Source organism: Suncus etruscus, chromosome 9 (assembly GCF_024139225.1).
Source record: "Suncus etruscus isolate mSunEtr1 chromosome 9, mSunEtr1.pri.cur, whole genome shotgun sequence".
NCBI classification, from domain to species: Eukaryota; Metazoa; Chordata; class Mammalia; order Eulipotyphla; family Soricidae; genus Suncus; species Suncus etruscus.
In genome coordinates this window covers 112,247,631-112,264,209 of record NC_064856.1, presented here as the reverse complement: position 1 = coordinate 112,264,209, position 16,579 = coordinate 112,247,631, and the positions used below count along the sequence as shown (strand labels likewise).

General features: G+C 58.3%; 1 protein-coding gene across 1 annotated transcript in view; it reads left to right on the top strand.

The window, feature by feature from the left end:
* SHANK2 (SH3 and multiple ankyrin repeat domains 2) overlaps positions 1–16,579 on the top strand; it is a 169,644-nt gene that overhangs the window by 3,141 nt on the left and 149,924 nt on the right. The window contains exons 2-8 of the mRNA XM_049781183.1: positions 2,341–2,544; positions 4,619–4,690; positions 5,913–6,021; positions 7,568–7,719; positions 9,334–9,501; positions 11,791–11,907; positions 14,920–14,997. Of these exons, the coding sequence (XP_049637140.1) occupies positions 2,341–2,544; positions 4,619–4,690; positions 5,913–6,021; positions 7,568–7,719; positions 9,334–9,501; positions 11,791–11,907; positions 14,920–14,997 (900 nt within the window). The remainder of the gene's footprint in view (positions 1–2,340; positions 2,545–4,618; positions 4,691–5,912; positions 6,022–7,567; positions 7,720–9,333; positions 9,502–11,790; positions 11,908–14,919; positions 14,998–16,579) is intronic.

The following is a 16,579-nucleotide window of genomic DNA, read 5'->3' as shown; positions in this document are numbered from 1 at the left end:
CATGGGCTCAAAATAGAAGCGGGTGCAGTTGATCCCTCCTCACGGGCCTCTCCCCTCCTTTCCCTCAGCCACAGCTGAGTCAGGTCCCCCGTAGAGTCCCGTGGTAGAGGACAGACACTCCTGTGACTGCAGGTGGAGTCCTCTCACACCCTCAGACCAGGCCCTCGTGATCCCCAAGGATCCCTAAGGATGCAGCTAACCCCTGTCCTCTGTTTCCTGCTCTCTGTCTTGTCCCCTTTCCTGCCCTCTGTCCTGTTTCTCATTCCCTTTCTTTGTCCCCTTGTCCCCCGTCCCTATTCCCTGTCCCCTGTCATCAAACCTGAGGAGACAGTGACGGTGAGAATGATGGAGACGGAGACAGTGGTGGTGACAATGATGACATGGGTGATGGAACGTGGTGATGGGATGTTCTGCTTGTGACGGTGAATTTCACAGACAGTGATCATGTTGACAGCGCTGTTGAGGATGCTGGGATGACGGTGACAATGAGGACAGTGTTAGTGATGGGAACAATGAACCGGTGAAGGTGGTCTTGCTGGTAGCCCGGATGTTGCTGGGCCATGTTAGCAGCCCCTTAACCCTCACTGGCCCAAAACTCCCCGTCAGCTTTCGCCACCAACATTGTAGGAGCAGAACTGTCCTGACTTTCTTTTCTTTTCTTTTTTATTTATTTATTTATTTATTTATTTATTTATTTATTTATTTATTTATTTTTTGGTTTTTGGGTCACACCCAGCTGCACTCAGGGATTCCTCTTGGCTCTACGCTCAGAAATCACTCCTGGCAGGCTCGGGGGACCATATGGGATGCCGGGATCCAAACCACTGTCCTGCATTCAAGGCAAACACCCTACTTCCATGCCATCTCTCCGGCCCCTGTCCTGACTTTCTAATGCCCATCCTGACTCGCCCAGACTCACCATGGCTGCCTCCATTGCTTCCTTGCACTCTTTACCAGGCTGGGAGCCACCTTGACATTTGTGCCTCTTGGGTGACAGAAACTCCCATGGCCCCTGGACAGTCATTAAAGGGGTCTGTCCCTTTAAGGGTGGAGAAATCAGTTAGAAAGGAACCCCACACACCGGGAGGGGCTGGAGAAATCACACGCTGGTAGGGCATTTGCCTTGCACAAGACAACCCGTGATGGACCTCAGTTCAATCCCCACATCCCATACAGTTCCCCAAACCTGTCAGGAGCAATTTCTGAGCGCAGAGCCAAGAGTCCATGAGTAAACCTGGAGCACTGCCTGGTGTGGTCCCAAAACAAAGAAACAAAAAAACTAAAAGCAATATTTTGGGGCTGGAGGGATAGCACAGCAAAGAACCCCAGTTTGATCCCCAGCATTTCATATGGTCCCCCAAGCCTGCCAGGAGTGACTTCTGAGTGAAGAGCCAGGACTAAGCTCTAAGTGCTGCTGGGTATGGCCCCAAAATAACAACAATCAAAAAATAATAATAATAATAATAATAAAGGACCCCCTGGTAATTATCATTTAGAGACAGTGGGGGCATTATATAAACCCTCTACTCCAGTGCAGGAGTGGCTCTTTCTCCCATGGTTTCTCCTGGCTACATTTCTCAAACAGCTTCTTTGGAAGGTTGTTTCCAGACTACTGGAAAAACTGGTGATTGGACTAGTTCTGCTGCCTTGTTGCTTCTCCTTTCCCTCTCCTCTGATCTCTCAGACTAGCCCCTCGCCTTGGTCCCAACCTCAGGTTTCTCTCTCTCTCTCTCCCTCTCTCTGCATAGGGGTTGGCCCCCGGCCTCCCTACCCTGCCTGTTCCCCTATCAAACCTGGTCTCCAGACAAACCTCCTTCTCCTCCACCTCCTCCTCCTCTTCCTTCATTATTTGAGCCACACCTGGCAGCACTCAGGGGTTCCTCCTGGTTCTGTGCTCAGAAATCATTCCTGGCAGGCTCTGGGAACTGTATGGAATGCTGGAAATCAAACCCTGGTCATCCAGGATGGGCTACTATCGCTCTGGCCCCAAGAAAACCCTTTTCTTGCCAGGGTCATTCCTTTTGGGCCTCTGACAATGACCACTTCCTGGATAAGTGTCCGGCCTGGACAGTGCCATCCCTAAAACTGTCCCTCCATCCCCTGGGCCTGGACCTTGTGTACTTGGACCTGACCGGCCCCTTCCACCACCCCTCCCACCAAACCTGCCTCCCCCCCCCTGCATCCCTGCTGAGTCTGAGCCTCTCTGGGGTGCATGGGGCTCAGTGGCTAGTTGTAGCTGATGCAGAAAGAAGGCAGTGGCCATGGTGAGCAGAAGCAGCAATCTTGCACTGTGGGTACATTTGGGGAGGGGGCTGACCGTCTTTCCCCTGTCCCCCGCAGAAGTGCCTTCGCTTCAACCCCGATGCCACGGTGTGGGCCGCCAAGCAGCGGGTCCTGTGCTCCCTGACGCAGAGCCTCAAGGATGTGCTCAACTACGGGCTTTTCCAGCCGGCCAGCAATGGCCGCGATGGCAAATTCCTGGATGAGGAGAGGCTGCTACGCGAATACCCGCAGCCCACGGGCAAGGGTGTGCCCTCGCTGGAGGTAGGGGTGCAGCAGAGAAGTGGGGTGCTCTGTCTCTCACACACTGAGGGGTGGGGGGCATCTCCATCGCCAGGACCAGTGCCTACAAGGCCTACCTCTTCAGTAAGAGACTGATTGAGGGGCCAGAGCGAGAGCACCGAGGGGAAGACGTTTGCTTTGCACACAGCCAACCCGGGTTCGAGCCTCAGCATCCCCGAGGGTCCCCCGAGCCTGCCAGGAGTGGTTCCCTGAGCACAGAACCAGAAGGAACCCCTGAACACCAAGAGTGATAGCTCAGCAAGGATGTGGGTGACTCTAGTTCAATCTCTGGCAGCCCTTATTGTCCCCTGAGCACCACCAGAAGTGATCCCAGAGCTCAGAGGCAGGAGTAAGCCCTGAGCATCGCTGGTTGTGGTTCAAAACTAAACAAAATTAAGAAAAAAATTGAATTGATTGGGGTTCAGAGAGATAACACAGTAGGAAGGGTGCATGTGGCCAATCCAGGTTCAATCCCCGGCATCCCATGGGGCACTCTGAGCCTTCCAGGAATGATCCTTGAGTGCAGAAGCAGGAGTAACCTCTGTTATCACTGGGTGGATGTGGCCACCAAAGCAAAGCAAAACAAAGTGGTTAGGGGGACAGAGAAGATATTGAGTAAGGGGGAGGGCACTTGCCTTGCATATGGCTGACCTGGGTTTGGTCCCCGGCATCCCATAGGGTCCCCTGAGCCCAGCGAGTGTGATCCCTGAGAACAAAGCCAGGAGTAAGCCCTGAGCACCACCTGGTATGCCCCTCCCCAAAAGAAGCAGGTTGGGGTGGGAGTCGAACCCGGGTTGGCTACGTTCAAGGCAAATGCCCTCCCTGCTGTGCTCCAGCCCAGATGATTTTTTTAATTTATTATTTCATAAGAAAAACATATACCTGCTTACTTAGAGAATATCTGCAGTAATTTAAAGAATATTTTTATTGAAAGCATTGTGATGTCCAAAGTTATTCAGAATTGAGTTTTAGACATACAGTGTCTCAGCACCAAGTGTCCCAGGTTCTGCCCATACAACGCCCCTGTCATCTTCACTCTTTTTAACAATATAATTACAGATATTTTTATTTCTTAATACATTTATCTCTCTATTTCTTTTTTTGTTTTGTTTTGTTTTTGTTTTTGTTTTTGGGCCACACCCGGCGATGCTCAGGGGTTCCTCCTGGCTGTCTGCTCAGAAATAGCTCCTGGCAGGCACGGGGGACCATATGGGACACCGGGATTCGAACCACCCACCTTTGGTCCTGGATTGGCTGCTTGCAAGGCAAACGCCGCTGTGCTATCTCTCTGGGCCCACATTTATCTCTTTTATCGCTTTTCAATTTTCTTTCTTATATTTTATATAAAAATCTTTATTTAAGCACCATGATTACAAGCATGAGTATAGTTGGGTTTCAGTCATAAACAGAACACCCCCCCCCCCACCATCTTCACTCTTTTGAGTAGTAAAAATTTGGGTCTTGAGGCTGGAGAGATAGCACAGCAGTAGGGCATTTGCCTTGTACACAGCCAATCCTGGATGGACGGTGGCTTGAACCCGTCATTCCATATGGTCCCCCGGGCCTACCAGGAGCAATTTTTTTTTGTTTTGTTTTTGGCTCACACTTGGTGATGCTCAGGCGTTACTACTGGCTATGCGCTCAGAAATCGCCCCTGGCTTGGGGGACCATATGGACGCCGGAGGGATCGAACCATGGTCCATTGTAGGTCAATGCGTGCAAGGCAAACACCCTACTGCTTGCGTCAGGAGCAATTTCTGAGCACAGAGCCAGGAGGAACCCCTGAGCACCGCTGGGTATGGCCCCAAAACATAAAACAAGAATTGGGTCTCTTGATTTCAGTGCTGTTGACACTGTGATTTGGACATTGAGCTCTGTCCTTCCCTGAGTCCCTACGGACCCTGTCACCCATGATTTCACATCTGTCTTTTTCCTCCTCTCAGTTTGGTCTGCAGACTCTTGGCAGGGGCTGCCCTGGGGCTGGTGTTCGGGTGCCCAGGGGTCCCCAGAGGTGGCTGCATTCTCACCACTTCCCCTGCCCTTGTCTCTGCCTCAGTTTCGCTACAAGAAGCGGGTGTACAAGCAGGTCAGCATGGACGACAAGCAGCTGGCCAGGCTCCACTCCAAGGTGAGACACGGGGGAGGGGGGTGTCTAGGGTACATGCCCAGGTGAGGGATGGGGGTTCTTGGGGCAGCCTTGGAACCCAGGAGAGGTGTGCATGCTGCAGGCACAGGTAAAGAGGACCCACCTCACATTACCCACTGCCAAGAGGGACCCTAAAGGATGGGGAGCAGCACACACCATGCTCTGGCTGCCCTGCCCTGGGCCAACAACCACAGCTGCCCAAGGTGCCCAGAAAGTTGGTCCAGAGACCTCTCAAGTGTGTCTCCTCTCCTCTGGGTGAAACTTCATGGTCCCATGTGGGCAAACCCATGAATAACTAGCAACCTTCATTCCCACACCCCCGCGGGCCGGGGGTCCCCCACGGGAGGTTGCAGTCCCAGATGTCTAAGATAGTGGACACTAGCATTTGAGCCCCTACCTGGGGTTATATGTCTGAGTTTGGAACAGATAGAAGAGGAACAGACCCGGAAAGGACCAGACTTGGGGTGCTTGGCAGGAGTCACTGAAGTGGGGGTGTTGTGGGTTCTGGGAGTGAGGGGGATCTGAGGAGGACAGGCATGGAGGTAGGGGGCAGGAGGACTGGGACTTGCTGGAGTGAGGGTTATGGGTGGGCGTGGCCATAGTGAGAGGGCGTGGCCATCGTGGGCGGGGCTATAAGAGTGGGCATGAATGTGGTGGGTGGAGCTATGGTGAGTGGGCGTGGTTTGATAGAGGGCAGGTACACAAAGAGGGGGTGTGGTCATGAGGGTGGGGCAATGGGGATGGGGGTGTCTATGAGAGGATGTGGTCATGGATGGCATGACCATGATAGGCATGAGTTATGGATGGGCATGGCACATGGTGGGAGCTGTTCTGGGGGCGTGGCTAGAGGTGGGCGTGGTTTTGTTGGGCGTGGCTTGTTTATAGGTGGATGGGGCCTTTGGGGAAGGTTTGTGTTCAAGTGAATGGGTGGATGGGGCAGGGCAGGATCTGAGGGTGGGCATCATACTTCGGTGGGCATGGGCCATGGATGGGCAGCTGCAGGTAGATTCCTGCAGGGAAATTCCTCCCTCCCTCCACCCACTGCCCAGCACATGTGCCCAGCACATGCCCCACTAGTGGCCCAATAATTTCAGCAGCGCTGGACACCCATGCTCCTGCCATGTGGGGTCCGCATGCCCCACACGGATTGGCTTCCAGGCATGGGCTTGGGCAGGGCATCTTACCACGTTGCCTCTTCTCTCAGACCAACCTGAAGAGGTGCATGGAGCACGTGCAGCATCGAGCGGTGGACAAGATCGTCAAGGTGCTGGAGCGCGGCCTGGACCCCAACTTCCACGACCTGGACACGGGAGGTAAATGTGATGTTGTGGGCCCCCGGGAAGGACTCACAGGGAAGTCGAGTCACAGCAGGGGAATGTCGCTCAGAGGAGCGAAGATGGGGTAGGCGATCAGAGATCAGAGATGGGGCAGGGGATCAGAGCGAGGACTGAGGATCTGGGATGGGCAGAGGACCCAGATGGAGGCTGTGTGGAGCTTGGTGGAGTCTCCAGTTGTATGGAGCTTGGTGGAGTCTCCAGTTTGCTGGAAATTTTCTCAGGCAGCCCTGAGTTTATGAAGGAGACAAAGTCCCCCCAGGGCTTCAGCTGTCTGGCTGCGGCTAGAATGTCTAGAAGTAGGTTTTGGGGGGGCCAGAGATAGGCGGGTGGTGTGCAAAGGGCCAACTTCGTGGCTGCAGAGCCTGCAGAATCCCTGAGATGCACCCTCCTACCAGGGTCAGGGAAGTGATCCCCAAGTCACGGGCCAGATTGAGCCCCTTAGGCAGGCAGAACCCCAATCTCCAGATTGGCCCGGCATCAACCAGGCCGTACCCTGCTCCTTCCTGTCACTCAGCATCCGCACTCCCAGGTCGCCCAATTAGAAGGTTCCAGAAACATGTGGACTGGAACTGCTGGCCCATCCTGTCAGATTGGGCTCGTCTGCCACCTGCTCCCCCAGAAACAACCCCAGGAAGAGCCCCCAGAGATCAGAGTCCCCGGAATGCACCGGGGGGGGGGGGGGGGAGGCTACCTTGCAGGGCCCAGGATCGCAGATGTACCAGGGCAGGAGTGAGGCAGTGGGGGTGACTGCAATATGAAGCCCCCCCCCCAGCCCCATCCCTGCCTGTCTGGGAGTCTGGACTGACTTCCTCAGAGCACCCCCACGGAATACCCAATTATCTCCAAATCCTGCAGAAAGGAGACGGGGTGACTCAGCAAGGCCGGGAGGGGGAGACAGACAGGCAGGGGGAGGAAAAGGCCTACTTCCCCCCCCCCTTCCTTGCCAGTGAGAGGGTCCTGGTCTCTGTGGCCTGAGAGCCCCCCAAACCCACCACCCTGGTGTCTGTTCTCAGCAGGAACCTTTGTCCATCAGGTAGGAAGCTCTGAGCATAAATCTCTCTTCATCCCAACTGAGTTTCTGGTTCAAGACTTGTCCAGAGACTGGGACCCCTGCGAGTAACACTTATGACAGGGACAGGGGATGGAAGTTGGGGCAGAGACCCCCAGATCAGGCTCATGGCGGGGCTGCCGGGGCCAAGGCACTTCCTCAGGATAGGGACAAAAGTGGAGGGGAATATCCTGGTTACCCCCTGGCTGAGGGTCACCCAAGGGTCCTCAAGGCTGCTGTGAGTGGGGGGACTCGTGAGTCCCCGGAGCAGCCGGCCTGTCAGCCTGTTGCAGTTTGGGACGCCTGCTCTCCGCCTGCTGTCCTCATCCGGCGGCCCCGGGGAGCTCGTCCTTGGTCCCCGACATCGTGTCCCTGTGTGACCCCGGGCCGGGCCCCCCAGGCGGAAAGGGGCGCGGGGGCTGGGCCCAGTCGGGGCCCCGGCGCCTAAGGCTCGCCCGCGGGGTCGGCCCCCAGAGACGCCCCTGACGCTGGCGGCGCAGCTGGAGGAGCCGGCGGAGGTGCTGAAGGCGCTGCGGAACGGGGGCGCGCACCTCGACTTCCGCGCCCGCGACGGCATGACCGCGCTGCACCGGGCGGCCCGCGCGCGCAACCTGCCGGCGCTCCAGGTGAGACGGGCTGGGGCGGGGCCTGGCGGCGTGGGCGGGGCCATGGGCGGGGCCTGGTTGTGTGGGCGTTCCGGAACGGGTCCGTGTGTGGGCGGGGTCATGGAGGGGCTTCTTGGGCTGGGCGTGGATGTGGGCGGGGTCTGTGTGAGCGTGGCCAGAGGAGGGGCTTCGTGGGCGTGGTCAGGGCGGGTCTGTGGGGATTCGGTGGGCGGGATCCGGTGGTGTAAGCGGGGGCCAGGGGCGTGGCTCGCTGGACATGGGCGGGGCTGGGGCGGGGTCTCTATGGGTGTGGACGGGGAGCAGAGGAGGGGCTGCGTGGGCGGGGGCTGGAGGAGGGGCTTTCTGGGCGTGGCCAGAGCGGATCTGTGGGAATTTTGTGGGCGGGGCCTGGTGGTGTGGGCGGGGCCGAGCGGGGCTCATGTGGCGTGGGCGTGGCCAGAGGAAGAGTTTGGGGCGAGGTGGGGCAAGTGGGGCTCACGTGGCGTGAGCGGGACTGGGGCGGGGTCTGTGTGGGCGTGACCAGAGGAGAGGCTTCTTTGGTGTGGGCGTGGCCAGGGCGGGGCTGTGGGGATTTGGTGGACGGGGCCTGGTTGCGTGGGCGGGGTCCAGGGGCGTGGCTAGTTGAGCATGGGCGGGGCCGGGCAGGGTCTCTGTGGGTGTGGGCGTGACCAGGGCGGGCCTGTGGAGATTTGGTGGGCGGGGCCTGCTGTCCGGGGCAGGGTAGGGGCGGGTCTGGAGCGAGCCTGGGGCGGGGCCAGGGCTGGGGGCAGAGTTTGTCCCTAGCGGTGGGCGTGGCCGGAGCGGGGCTTGATGCCCAGGGCAGGGTTGGGGGCGGGGCTCTGGAGAAGGCCAGGTGCAGGGTAAGAGCTGTGGGCGTGGCTCGGTTCCATCTGTGGGCGTGGCCGAGGCGGGGTCTGGCTGCAGAGTCAGGGCCACAGGAGCAGGGTGTGGGGGCGGAGTGTGGGGCGGTCTGTGGGCGTGGTCAGGGGCGTGGCCTAGTGCCCAGAACAGGGCAGGGCGTGGACTGGAGATCAGGGCGGGGCCAAGTCTCGAGGCGGGCTCTGGGGCGGTGTGTGGGCGTGGTCATGGGCGTGGCCTGGAAAGGCCGGGGGCGGGGTTTGGTCTTGGGCGGGGCCTGGGAAGGCCAGGGGCGGGGTTTGGCTATGGGCAGGGCCTGGGAAGGCCGGGGGCGGGGTTTGGTTATGTGTGTGGGCGTGGCCTGGTGTCCAGAGCAAGGTGGGGGCGGAATCTGGGGAAGGCAGGGTGTGGCCAGGCGAGCCAGGTGCGTGGTCTGGTGAACCAAGGGCGTGGCCTGGTCGCAGAGGCGGGGCTAGGGAGCCCGTGGGCGGGGCCTGGTGAAGGGGCGTGGCATCCTATGGGCCGGGCCTTGGTCGCAAAAGACCCAGGGGCTGGCCGGGTGGTCCAATGGGCAGGGCCTGCTGCCAGGGACCCTTCCAGGGCATGTGCTGGGGCCCGGGGGGAGTCTGAGACTGGAGTCCTTGCATTCTCCCACTGAGGGGGTCCCAGGCCCAGCGACCCCCACCCCCAGGGGCCCCTTGATTCCACCCCAGGACCCTGGCCCAGTGTCACAGCCTCCGCTGCCTTCACACGCAGACGCTGCTGGAGCTCGGCGCGTCCCCCGACTACAAGGACAGCTACGGGCTGACACCCCTGTACCACACGGCCATCGTGGGGGGCGACCCCGGCTGCTGCGAGCTGCTGCTGCACGAGCATGCCACCCTCTGCTGCCCAGACGAGAACGGCTGGCACGAGATCCACCAGGTGCGGGGTGGGGGCCGAAGATCCACCACCCACTATTGGGGGGACAGGGGATCACCAGGTGGGAAAAGGGATTTCCAGGTATGAGGGCAGCACAACCCAACTCTGGGGCTTGGGGGCAGAGCATGGACCTTTTTTTTTAGGGGAGCCTAGGGACAGCTCCCTCTGTCCTTGGACCCCCACAGCCCCTCCCATTCAGGGAGACCCCAGTCAAGTCCCCTCTCCTGACCTAGCGAGACCCTCAGGATCCCCCATACACACATCCCTGTCCTCGCTACCTGCAACCCAGGTGTGGGGACCACAGGGCCTTTGCATAAGTGGGGCTGTCAGCATGGTCACTGTTGGGCTGCTTCCTCCTGGAGAACATAGGTTCTCCGGGTACCCAGGGTCCCTCCACAGCAAAGGGAGACCCCAGACCCTTCTCACAAGTCACCCCACAAACATGCAGCACAGGCCCGAGTCTGGGACCACTAGCCCTAGAATCTGGGGGACTCTACTGGATCCCTGTTCTCAGTGGGACCCCCACCTGCCCCCCATCTGCCTCTGCAGGCCCCAGTCAGCCCAACTGCCTGGGGCTCCCACGGACCCTAAAGGGTTTGCACCCCACCAACACCATTTCCTAGAAACCCTCGCTTCTGATGATCTCGATGAAGTCGGGGTGTTGCGAAAACCTGTTGCCTTAGCACACAATCTTGCATGGGAGTTGGGTCACACAACTTTTAAGGATAACGTTAGTTCTCCTGTGGGATGTGGGGCACCCCAGAGCAAGAAACCATGCAAGAGTGGGGGACACCCCAACAGTGAGACATCCCAAGAACAACACCCTGATGGGGCATTGGGCACCCCGTAAATGGACCCCAGTGCCGTCTGGGGCTGTGACCGGCTCCCCTCAGACTCGGAGTCTCCCCAAATAGGGAAGCCTGTGGTCGAAGCCCTGGGCCACGGGATGGGGGGCAGATGAGCCCAACCTGGGCCGCAGAGGAGCAGCCAGGCTGCCCAGGCCAGGAGAGCCGGAGCCCCCCTCCCAACCCTTTCCAAACCCACTCCCCCTCTTTGGATCCCACTGGGCAGGTCAGATCCCATCTCTGCCTTGGGGGCAGTTACCAGGACATTCTGGCTTTGTGGCTGCTGGGGGGAGCACCGAGGGCAGAGACAGGCCAGGACTCCATGCAGAAAGGCTGGAGTCACTCCCACAGAACGGAACTCAAGGCCCAAAGGGGCCCAAACTGGGGGTACCGAGAGATGGCCTCCTTGCTGGGTCTGGTTTGGGAGGACCCCCTCATCTGGGTGGGTGCAGTACCACATGTGCCCAGCAAGTGGCAGCACAGGCCGGGAGGAAGGGGAGCCCGGGTCACTACTGTGCCTGGTGAGGACAGAGCTAGGTCAAGGGGAAACCTGCCCCCCAACCTGTCCCCCATACACACACCTGTCCTACCTGCAACCCCAGCTGTAGGGACCACAGGGCCTTTGCATAAGTGGGGAGATCCTCATGATCACTGGTGGCCTAACTGCTTCTTTCTGGGGAACACAGTTTCTCGGGGCTCCCAAGGTCCCTCCACACCAAAGGGAGACCCCAGACCCTTCTCACAAGACACCCCAGAAACATGCAGCACAGGCCCGAGTCTGGGCCCGTTGAACCCTAGAATATGAGGGACCCCACTGGGGCTCTGTTCTCATCAGCCCTTCAGGGGTGCAGGCCTGTTCGTTGCTCAAGGGATGCCACAGGAGTCAGAGCCTGAAGCTGAGGCCATGTCAGGGGTCCTGATCCTTAGGGAGACTGTGGAGATCCCTGTCCCTCAGGGGGTCCCTTCCTCAGGGATATGGGAACCTTATAGATTTGGGGTTGTGGTTGGATTTCTTCTCTCAGGAATTTGGGAGTCCCTTAGGGAGGCTGTGGGGTCCCCTCCCTCATGGGTTTGGGGATCCCACCCCTTAGTGATGTGGGGGTTCCACAACTCTAGGGATTTGGGGTTCCATCCCTTATGCATTTGGGGGTCTTCCCCTCTGGGGATTTGGGGACCATATCCCTTGGAGATTTGGGGGTCCCTTCCCTCAGGGAGACTTGGGGTCCTCATGTCTCAGGGCTTTTGGGGTCCCTTAAGGAGACTGTGGGGTCCCTTCCCTCAGAGATTTGAGGGTCTCATCCTTAAGGGATTTGGGGGTCCCTCCCTTCTAGGGACTTGGGGACCACATCCCTAGAGATTTTGGGGTCCCATCCCTCAGGGAGACTTGGGGTCCCTCCCCTCAGGGCTTTGGGGGGCCCCTTCTGCGCCCCACGAGCCCGCGTCTCAGGCCTGCAGGTACGGCCACGTGCAGCAGCTGGAGCACCTGCTCTTCTACGGGGCCGACATGGGTGCCCAGAATGCATCGGGGAACACGGCCCTGCACATCTGTGCGCTCTACAACCAGGTCAGTGCGGCATGCGCCACCCCAAACCCCTTAAACCTCTGGCAAGGCCCACTCCACCCACCCCAGTGTTCCTGCAGAACCAGGGCTCCAGCTTCCATGCAGAAACTGGGGGCCACTTCATGTTTTGCAGGGCACCAGCCCCTCTGCACCCCAAGTCTCGTTCAGGACTTGGTCGACCCCTAGTCAGCACCACCCAGTGGGCTCTGAGAAAGGGGGTCCCAGACACCGGCAGGCAGCCACAAGCTGGTCTGTGCGTGCCACAGCAAAGGGTGGCACAGATGGGCATGGAGGTGCAAGTGGTGTGTAGAGGAGGTGCCAGAGTCCTCTGCCTGGCACCCCATCCTCCAGCACTCCCTTTCCCCACATCTTCCTTTCTCAGGATTGGGCTCTCCTCCCCGGAGTCCCCCACCATGCCAACCCCAAGCTCGCTGTGACTTGGATAGTGCCCTGGGGTGTACACGGTGGGTTGTGGGCTTTGAGCTCCCGAGCCCGGTGGTGCCACAAAAGCCCGCTTCCCCTGCCCAGTGCAGGCAGGCAGGACCCACATCTGCACGGCCACTCTGGGCTTCTGTGTTGCTGCCACCCAGGAAGGCACCCCCACCCTCCCTAGCACCGGGTTTAGAAAAATCAGACCTGTTTAGGGCCCAGAGCCACAGCACAGTGGGGAGGGCATTTGACCTGGGTTCGAACCCCGGCATCCCACAAGGTGCCCCGAGCCTGCCAGGAGTGATTCTTGGGTGGAGAGTAATCGCTGAGCACTGCTAAGTGTGGCACCCCCCCCAAAACTCCAAACAAACAAAAACCTGTTTCTATCATCTGATGGTAATGATGATTTGGAGCAGGGGTCCTCCAACTTTTTCAACAGGGGGCCAGTTCACTGTCCCTCAGACCATTGGAGGGTCTGACTCTAGTAAAAACAAAACTTAGGAACGAATTCTTATGCACACTGCATAGATCTTATTTTGCAATGAAGAAACAAAACAGATACAAATACAATATGTGGCCCACGGGCCATAGTTTGAGGACCACTGATTTGGAGGTTTGCGTGCCCCCAGACCACCTCCCCAGGCGCAGGCCCAGCCCCTCTGCAAAAGGGAGGCCGCTTTGCTGAGTGGGGGGATACCGAGGAGCCTGCTGGTATGAAACCTGATTCCTAGCCAGGCTGTGTGGGCACCCGGCTGCTTTGCCGGGATGTTGAACCCTCAGATCTGTGTGGGGAGGAGCACACCCAAGGCCCAGGGTTGGTAAGAGGCTCAGGACGAGAATAAACTCAGGCCATGCCTGGCGCAGGGCAAATGCTCCGAAAACCAGGGCAGTGTTGATTGGGGCGATGGTGGTGGAGATGGCGATGATGTGGTGATCATGGTGGTCACTATGGTGATTGATGGTCGTGGTGATCATGGTGGTGATCATGGTGGTGACAATGCTGGTGACAACGGTGGTGATGGTGGCGATGTTGGTGATGATAATGCAGCAGCAGTGGTGACGGTGATCACAGCCACAGCGATGAGACCATGTTGATGATAAGGGCCGTGAGGATGAGGATGGTAGCGAGAGCCATGATGGGTTAGGGAACAATGGCGGTGCGGTGGCTGTGGTGATAAGAACATGGTGACAGTCAGGATGTCGGCGATGCTGATTGCGGCAAGACGATCTCGAAGACGACGTTGACTTTAGCGATGGTGATGGTGGACCCCGCGCCTCCGCTGCCCTTCATCACATAGCTGCCATTATCCGCCCTTCCCGCATCACTCATGAGCTCGGATGAAGCCTAGATGCTTCAGTGTGCACTGACCTGCATTTTCCGATCGATCGCAACAGCCCTTCTCAGAGACGCGCTAATTAGGGCTCCTGGTGTTGCCGGGGACACTGTGAGCTGCTAGTCCTGGCACCTGTCAGCGCTCCCCGGGGGTCCAGCCCCCCCACCCCCGTCTGTCGTTTCTCTTCCTGCCTGGATAACGAGGCGCTGTGTATCCCAGAGGGTCTGGGTCAGGCTCACAGAAGCAGCTGCCACCCCGTCTAGGGGGGAACCTTGCCCTGAAGTCACAGTGAGGCCTTGCAGAGGGAGTCCGGTTTGTCCCCCCCCCAGGTCACTGACCACTGAGATTGGCCACCCTGCACCACCCTGTGTCCCCAGACTTCTGCCTGGTCTCACGTTCTCCCTTGGGGCTCCCAGCACCGCATACCACCCCAAACTCATCCGCTGCCCCCAACTCTACCTTTATAGCATCTCACGAAGACCTTGGCATGGCCGGGTGGTCTGAGCGAGGACCGCCAGGCTGTATCTGTCCCTCATTGTCTCGGCGTCTCTAGGGCCTGGACTGAGACCTCAGATCAGGCTCTGTGTAACCCACACATGCCCTGTCACACTCACACACTCCAGGCTGTGGAGCTCTGCAGGGACAGCAAGGCCAGGGGGGTCCTTTCTAAATCAGCCCCTTAATTCTCCCAAGCCCAGAATACAGGTTTTTTTTTTTAATTGGGGGGAGGCACTCACAGCGGTGCTTAGGGATCACTCCTGGCTCTCTGTTCAGAAATCTCTCCTGGCAGGCTCAGGGGACCGTATGGAATGCCAGGGATCTAAAGCAGGTCTGACCTGGGTCGGCTGCATGCAAGGCAAAATGCTCTCCCCACAGTGCTGTGGCTCTGGCCCCAAATCCAGCTTCTTACTTGCACCCAGACACCCACTAGGGCCAAAGCACTGCCTGGAGGGGACTCGAGAAAAGTGGCCATGGGGAGGCCTCTCAGTGGGCACAGAGTAGCAGTGATTTCTGCACCCACCGCACCAAAAAGCTAAGCTGTGCCGGGCAGCGTTGGCACTGGCCACGTTTGTCAGGGGTGCAGGAAATTGATGCCTCTGGTTAGAGAAGGAGCAAAACTTGTCCCGAGACCCAGGCCCAGTGACCTGGGACTCCCACAATCAGGGACCACAGTCTGTGAGAGGAAGGTGGGGTGGGGGTTCCCCGTCCTGCTGGTCCCTTCCGCCCACTCACGTGCCCCTTCCGTCTGCAGGACAGCTGTGCCAAGGTGCTGCTCTTCCGGGGCGGAGACAAGGAACTGAAGAACTACAACAGCCAGACCCCGTTCCAGGTATGAAGGGGGCAGCCATACCCCAACCCTGCACAGTGCCCGGGAGGCGGAGCCACCATAATCATGGTCACAGCATGTGAGTGGGGGGATCTCAGTGGGACATCGGGCCCTGTTTCGGAGCCGCAGCTGTCCTGGGGGGGACGACAGCGTCTTACTGGAGGCCCCACGCCTTGTCTCCTGCCTTAGAGTACCCCCGTCTTCTTTAGTCGGTCCTGCGCCAGCATTCCTGCATGATCGGTGGAATGTCCAGCCTCTGAGCTGCTTTCAGAGCCCTCCTCCTCCTCTTCCTCCAATATTCTTCCTCTTCCTCCACCTCCTCCTTCTCTTTCTGCTCCCCTCCTCCTTTTCCTCTTCCTCTTTCTCCTCTTGTCTCTTCTTCCTCCTCTTCTTTCTTCTTCCTCCTTTCTCTCTCCTCCTCCTTTTCCTCCTCCCTCTCTTCCTCTTCCTCTTTCTCTTCGTCCTCCTTTCCCTCCTACTCTTCCTCTTCCTCCTCTTTTCTCTTCCTCCTCTCCTCCTCCTTTCTCTCTCCTCCTTTTCCTCCTCCTCTTCCTCCTCTTTTCTCTTCTTCCTTCTCTCCTCCTTTCTCCTCCTCCTTTACCTCCTCCTTCTCTTCCTCTTCCTCCTTTTTCTCTTCCTCCTCCTCTTCTTCCTTCTCTCCTCCTCCTTTTCTTCCTCCTTCTCTTCCTCCTTCTCCTCCTCCTTCACCCTCTCCTGGGGCCCATCCCTGTCATGGGACACTCAGGACATCCATAGCACTGGGGTCACAGCCCATCTATCTATTTCTCTGTCCCTCTGTCCTGTCTGCCCATTTGTCCCTCTGTCCTGGGAGCTGCAGCGTCTTCCCATGAGTCCATACCTCGACAGGCTGTCACCACAAGAATTCACCTTCTTCCCATGGGCTTCAAGATCCTTCCACACTGCTGGGGCTGGATCCGCTTTGGGGCTCTGAGTAGACCAAACCCTCGGGCTGCCACATGAGGTGGGGACTTCCCAGGGTGGGGAACCCACGGCTGCTCCATGGTGAGAAGGAATCAGTGGGTCAGGGAGGTCCTCCAGACAGACCTGTGCGTGCAGCCGCTCTCTATGACACAGGGGTGATGGGATAGTGGGAAGGGGGTCCTTGTGGGGATCCTGGCTCAGCCCTGTAAACGCCTGGAACTGGTAGGTGGAGGAGCCTGATCCCTGTGCTTGGAGGTGGTCAGTCAGCCCTTATTTAGCTGTCAGCAGGCTCAGGGGCTATACTTGGACTCACATTGCTCCCTGGGGTTGGGAATGCGTTTCCCTTTTCTTTATTTTATTTTATTTTTGCCATACCCAATGGCACTCAGGGTTTCCTCCTGACTCTGCGCTCAGGCATCACTCCTGGCAGGCTCTGGGGACCCTATAGGATGCCGAGATCAAACCAAATCGGTCACGTGCAAGGCAAATGCCCTCCCCACTTTGCAATGGCTCAGACCCCAAATTTTCTAGGTTCTTTTTGTGATGCTCAGGGATTACTCCTGGCCCTGTGCTCAGAAATTGCTTCTAACTCGGGGGACCAAATGGGACAACGGGAATTGAACCTAAGTCCGTCCTAGGTCAG